The following is a 7385-nucleotide window of genomic DNA, read 5'->3' as shown; positions in this document are numbered from 1 at the left end:
TATGTACTCAACTCTCCCTCTTAGTGACTTCGGTCAATGGAAAACCAAAAATATATACAAATTAAGCCATACAGTTATTTCATCACAGAAAGAAACTTTATAATATTGATATGACAATAACAAAAATATAGGATCACTTGAATAATAACAATACTTCGTATTAAAGAATAATCGCATCGGTGGTTTCCTTGTTTTTCAATTATATTGATGTACTTATATGTTTAGTCAATTTACTGTGTTTTGTGGATTGATAATTCTATATAAGATTTTATATTTACTATAAATGCAATACAGTATGGCTTTTTTAGACTTTAACGAATGTTGATCAAACCCTTGCCAAAATGGCGGAACATGTACTGACCAATTGTACGGATACAGTTGTTTATGTATGCATGGCTATAATGGAGTCGATTGTCAAACAGGTCAGCTTCTACTTCGTTATTGCAAATATAATTGTATCATACAAGCTTAAAATTAACAGTTTAAGAAAAGATACTCGGTTCATTGAATCAATGAAAAATCCTTTTGCACAAATCTTTTGTTTCTGATTCTTCTGTTTGGGACATTGTTGTATTGACGCTCTATGTTTTCACACTCCATCTGCCTCATAAATATTTGTATTTTTCACAATACATTATTTTTGTCTTAGAAATTATATGCATTTTCACACTCTAATTGCCTATAAATGTTAATAATTTTACAATAATATTTAACATAATTCCATTACCTCATAAAGGTTTGTATTTTTCACACTCTATTAATGAGGCAAGTTTTGAAACTTTTAAGGTTCATCATAACCTTTGGCAATTATGGTCGTATTTACATCACAATTTTTATTCAGAGTACAGACAAACCTGTGCACCTGTTTAAGTTTTAAGGTATGGCAGTAACTAGATAACTAAATTTTAAATGCATTTTATATTTCAGAAAATTATAAACTTCTATGGATTTTGTGATTCCTTTTTTTTCCTTACCCACAGAAGGTGCCAAAATAAACTAAGTTTTGGAAAATGTTTGAGATGTTCCTCTCAGTAATAATATAAGTGAGTTGTTTAAATTAACATGGACAATAGATACATGCACAACAATAGGTGATTTAAACTGTAATTCAGTGGACTTTATTTTGGCGCTCCTGTGGAAACGAAAAAAAAATAGGAATCTCCAAGTAATTTTTAAATTTCTGAAACATAAAATGAATTTGTAATTTAATTATCTAGTTCCTGCCATGCCTTAAAACTTTGCCAGATGCACAGGTTTGTCTGTATTCGGAGTAAATTTTGTGGTGTAAACACGGCCATATTTTTCAATTCCTTCTGATGAACCCTAAGAAATTACATGCCATCTCTTAGGCAAGTTATTTTACAGCATTAAATTCAGTGTGACTATGGAATTTCATATATTTAGAGTTTGCCATGTTTCCAACCGGATTTTAGTTTTGTATCATAAGATAGGCAAAATACTAGCTCATAACAAACCAATATAGAATGCTCCAACACCGTATAATGAAATTATTACATGCTTTCTACAATATCAAAAACAAAGTAACAATAATACATAATTACTGAGGTCACGCAAAATATTTTTATAATTTAGATATAGATGAATGTAGATCAAATCCGTGTCAATATGGCGGACGTTGTATAGATCATGTGAACGGATTCAGTTGTCTATGTGTTCCTGGGTATATTGGTTCGAGATGTCAAACAGGTATCTGTTATTATAAATCATAAGGTAATGAAAGCTTGATTTTTTTCAATATGTTCTAGTGAAGTCTGGAGAAACACATTTGCGAACTTATTTACGTTACGCATTATTATATACATAAAGACAAACTCATCAGACGGAGATGCACAGTGCATCTCTTTAGTATGGATTGCGAAGTTGGATCACTATTCAACTCTGTAATCTTTTTCTGTAGTATTTCATCATATCCAATTTCGACTAGAAGTTTACAACAAGGGATCCTTGGGTTAAAAGCTTCCCAATCGTGAGCTTTCCATTTATATGCAGCAACATTCCTGCAGCGCCTGCGAAATATCAGTTTTTGCGTGTCCAATCATAGCGGATCACTGCTTACAAGGAAGCTTTTTGAAATTGAGGATTCAAAGTGGTAAAGTTAAAGAGAGGCGAAAGATACCAAATGGACATTCAAACTCATAAGTCGAAAATAAACTGACAACGCCATGGCTAAAAAAGAAAAAGACAAACAGACAAATAACAGTACACAAAACACAACAAAGAAAAGTAAAGACTGAGCAACACGAACCCCACCAAAAACTGGGGGTGATCTTCTTAAAGTCATCCCTTCGAAAGTTTAACGGACTCCATCGTGTTTAAATTATCGTTATGGAATATATGTGTCCCATATGACATGATATAAGACAGTGTTCAAATATATGTCCAATCATATGTAAAAGGACCGTTAGTGTCAAATATATGTCCAATCATATGTAAAAGAACCGTTAGTGTCGTACCCGTTTAGGCCAAGTCTGATGATGGTATAAAATAATTTGAGTAGTTAAGGTTTGATACTCCTTCATGTGATTCGCAATATAAGCTTCTTAGTTACACCATCCATTAATGGTAACGAGAGCACAATTTACTGATTAAAACAACTTGTTATTTATAATGTTAGTTTCTAGTACAATCAGTATTCCTTTTCTTTATATAATATAAAAACAAGAAAATATTATTATTTTTAGATATTAATGAATGTGCTTCAAATCCGTGTCATCATGGTGGGACGTGTAAAGACCAAGTCAATACCTACATGTGCATGTGTGTTTTAGGATACACAGGAGTAAATTGTCAAACAGGTATTGTGTTTTAAGGGAGAGGAGACAGGATGATGTATATTAAACAAAATCTAAAAAATGACCGTTAATGTGTTTAGATTTTTGATTATCTAACATTTGTCTGTAGAAAAAGTTAAAAAAAACTTATGTTGATGTAATTATTTGAAGTTCTTCCAATGTAATCATTTATCATTCTTAATTTGTTTTTAACCTAAACGAAAACTTTATGAACGAACACACTAAACATTACCTTATAGATGTTTGAACAATACATGTAGAAAGTTAGTCGATATATTGTCTGTAAACAACCCAATTTCTCTAGAAACACAAATGTACTGTACCTTCTTCAAATCAATCTTACTTATTCATGGTAATCTTCATACCAAAATGCATGATGAACTGGACGACTTCTCCTTTCCCTTTGTTATGTTCTTTTTCATTGATATTTTGTTGATCATTCTTTTTATCTGGAGTGTATAATTTATTTGCATAGATATAGATATAAAATGACCTAAACGTTCAACTTGACTAAATATTCTAATAAATTTACATATTTATTGTTGAAGTATGATTAAACCTGGCTTTAGAATTTTGAAGACTTTGTGTTGGTTTTCATGGTATTGTAAGCTTTTCTTCAACTATTTTTTTATTGTACATTTGGTATATTCTACATCTTTTTATCAAATTTGTTTTGGGGGAGAGGCATGTTGTTATTTAGAAAAGTCAAATGTAAAAGGCCACGAAATAGAAAACGTGAAATAATGGAAACGAGAATACTAACTGCATAATTTATAACAATACAATTTGCGAAGAAAAAGAAATGTCAGACGTGAACCAACAACCAAACCTGAAGTTAACTACGTCATTTTTTATATTTTCATATAGTCCTAACATCTTTTGGTCACTTGGACCGTTTCTTGTCCAGAAAAGGAAAAAAACAATGAATGAATATGAATGTAATCGTGTAAATGACTTAAATGTATATTTGTTGAAGAACGCATTGTATCTATTTATTTTCTAGATATCAATGAATGTGTATCAAACCCATGCGCAAATGGTGGAAGTTGTTCAGATCATGTGAACCGATACACTTGCTCATGCGTACCTGGATATATTGGATCTCACTGCCAGACAGGTATCTTATAATTACCCCGATTTTGTTTTGATATTATCACAGTTGTTTATGAATATAATATAAGAGATAAATTTTTATTTATGCATCTACTGATCATATTTTCTGACTGAATTGATACTACATGATCATTCACAATCAAGAGTATGATCTTGTTATTTATGAAGTCTCGAATGATTCTGAAAATTGTGTTATCCGCATTCGTCGTTAAACGTTTTTTGGTATACTGTTGTCGCCTGCCAGTCTCCAAAATTCAAGTAAGTTCTTTTTCTGTAAAAAAATTCTTCAGTTCGAATAAGACAAGCTTCTATTTGAATATAAGCAAATATAGTATTATTTAAATCTTAAACAAATCAACAATTAAAACAACCAAAACGCTCCTTTTTGCCAAAAGAACGTATTTACGATTTGCTCATGCCATACTGTGTATTACGCTTTTCGTTATTTGCTGTAGTAAAAAATTGGATTTTTCTTTAAGAAATTAAAAGTGAGGCGTAAGATACCAAAGGGATATTTTGACTCATCAGTCGAAAACAAAATGATAATGTCATGGCAAAGAAACAAAAGACGACGAATAGACAAAAAGCAGTACACAAAACACATAAAGATTTTTCTGTAACTGCTTTAAAATACCTGTTTTTGCTTGTTACTTTGATTTGTCTCTTCCTAGTCGATTCACTGGAGTTGAACATCGATAAACTACAGTCGCCATAATTTACAATACATGATTTCTGGAATAAAGTTTGTTCTTGAAAATATCCGTACGAACAGCAACAGCAAACATTACAACACATCATTCATTTTGATAACATATAATTTTCTTCCATCATTTTCAGATTGGGTTTTTCATTCTCAAATTAAAACTTTCTTTTTAAAACAAAGTGCCCAAACATAGCCGCAAACGACGTAATCCTAAAGCGCTATATCCAAGGTTTTGTTATTATAGGAAGGTTTGAATATCTGATGAAATACACAATAATTTTAAAAGTGAATATAACCGTAGTGTACAATTTTTTAAAAACTTTTCAATTAATACCTTTCAAAACACTTCAAACAAATATAAAAAGACAACGTTTCTTACTTTTTATTTTAATCTTAACATTTACGTATCAAAAACTAAAACTCATTTTGAGTTTCAAAAAATTATAAAGAAAAAGATTGTTACCGTTTTCCACATTGCAGTGGAATACTTTTTGATAGCCAAAAATTCTACTACGCTTGAGAGTATAAAAGCTTGAAGAACTTTTACAGCATACCTAAAAATTTCTAGGTCAACTTTGCCTAAGGGGACCGCAACTACATGATTAAAAAACCCTGTCATTTACGCTAATTCTATATTATTTGAATAGAATCAGTTTTCTATAAAACCGTGCAATGGCGTGGTTTGCTTAAGTCGAAACAGCATCGCTTTCTTGCGTAGATCTTGATATATCTTTGATAAGTCATGCACGTATACACAAATACAAAGAAGGCATCTGAAAAATCCTGAATTAAAATGATTTCGCTAGCATCCAAAAGCTAAAGTTTGTTTTTACAAATCAAAGATGATTATATGAATATAGTAAATATTTTTTTAACATAAATCGTACTGTGTATTAAGCTTTGGTCTGTAAAAATCTATTAAAAAAAATAAAATTCTTAGCACGTTTTTTTCAGATTTAAAATATAATTAAAAAATGAGCTACATGCTAGTGAGATTTGAAAAATGCTTCCTATAGCCTCGAGTAGTTGCATTTTAAAATATATGTAAATAAGAACAATCTAATAACCGACATTTGTGTGGTTATCAACGTTGGGTCAAATATTAAAACGTCGGTTATAGTCCAGGTAAGAGTAATTAAGACCAGGTCCATCATTTCTGACAAACCAATATCATGAAACGGAATTTTACACGGTGATAAAATGCAGGGTTTAAGTACAGTGAAGACCAATAATAATAAATAACTCCAATGTGCAAAACATTTCAAAATGTCTAATGCAAGTGATATTAGCATTAATTGAAGAAACTATAATATTGAAAGCAAGTATTTCGACCTTTTGCTTCAATTGATATGATTTGAAAAACTTTTAATTTTAAGATTATATTATGTTACTTAGTTTGTGGTTACAACGTTTTGATTCAAACGTCTTAATATGATTAATATAATGAAATAAAAATTCCAGAAATATTGAATCCATAAACTAAACAATATAGAATTTTAAAAGTAAAGAACGAAAAAGGTGACCGATAGGTGTTCCCATTTATTATTTCACATTTCTGCTTTAATATGTTTCCAAGTAACTTAGCAAATGTTACCACGTAGCCCAAGCACCTCAAAATCTTAAGTTAAAACATTTCACCAGCATTTTCCTTTAAATACATTTTTCTGTGTAAATCTTAATATTAGTCCAAGCATATATTTAATCTTAAGTAAGATTTGCCAGACAATTAATTTTAGAACAAGTTAAAATCCATATTATCAGTCAAAGGTCAAATTGCTAATTTTCACCGCTTTCCACTTGGCTTTAAAACTCATTTGACAAGGTTTTCACTGAAATAATTTTGTGACAACATTTTATTTTGACTCTGTGATGTCATGTAATTGCCTTGAAAACGGAATACTAATCAAAAAGTGAAAGATCTTTATGTGTAGACAATTTCATGATAGGTCCGGGTTTCTTGGTAATGGGTAATGGAAGTAAAAATCAAAGAAATTAAAAGGAGAATCCTTCGCAAATACTAATATTTTGAAATCAGTGTAAAAAGATTTGATCTTTCTTACTGATTGTCTCTATGGTAAATAAATATACTCATCTGTGGAACCGCCTAGATCTCTCAGTAGCGTTCTCATATTGAGTGCTGAAGGTCATAGGATTGATTCCCGGCTTGGTCAATCCAAAGAATTTCAAATTGGAATTTGTTTCTTCACCAAGAAATGTATGGGCATGTGAAAAGAATTGTCGAATCACGAGTCAAATTTATTAATGTTGGGTGATGTGCCTTCCTGAGGAAAGTTACTTTGTGATTTAGCATGTCAACATTCCGACAAAGGGTGTTGTTTACGGATACACCGTGTTTTATTAATATCTCACTAACTGCAGAAAATCTATTACAGAATCTAGATCATGAACTAAGTGAAGAAAATAAAAAAATGTGTGAAATGGAAATAACTTTTGATGAAATTAGTAAGGCCGTTAAAATGTTGAAACTTGATAAATCCCCCGGCGAAGACGAAATTGTGAATGAATTCTATAAAACGTATTGGTATTTGATAAGCAACGACTTCGTGGCGGTTATTAAGGAAATTTTCGACAAAATTTTGATCTGTGAATCTCAATACAGAGGAATGATAACGCTTATGTTTAAATCTGGGGAGAGAGAGGACATAAAAAATTGGCGTCCTATAACTCTCTTGAACACAGACTATACAATCATATCTAAAGTACTTGCGGAAAGGTTAAAAAGCGTTCTTCCGCAA

General features: G+C 31.0%; 1 protein-coding gene across 1 annotated transcript; it reads left to right on the top strand.

Moving 5' to 3' along the window:
• The first annotated feature begins 341 nt into the window (after nucleotides 1-341).
• LOC127733733 (fibropellin-3-like) lies at nucleotides 342-3941 on the top strand. Its single transcript, XM_052243050.1, has 4 exons — nucleotides 342-366; nucleotides 1594-1707; nucleotides 2703-2816; nucleotides 3817-3941. Exons 1-4 carry the CDS (start codon nucleotides 342-344, stop codon nucleotides 3939-3941), a joined length of 378 nt encoding a protein of 125 aa, XP_052099010.1.
• Nucleotides 3942-7385: the final 3444 nt, after the last annotated feature.

This window comes from Mytilus californianus, unplaced genomic scaffold, assembly GCF_021869535.1.
Source record: "Mytilus californianus isolate M0D057914Y unplaced genomic scaffold, xbMytCali1.0.p SCAF_3, whole genome shotgun sequence".
NCBI lineage: Eukaryota > Metazoa > Mollusca > Bivalvia > Mytilida > Mytilidae > Mytilus > Mytilus californianus.
This window is presented reverse-complemented; position numbering and strand designations above follow the sequence as displayed.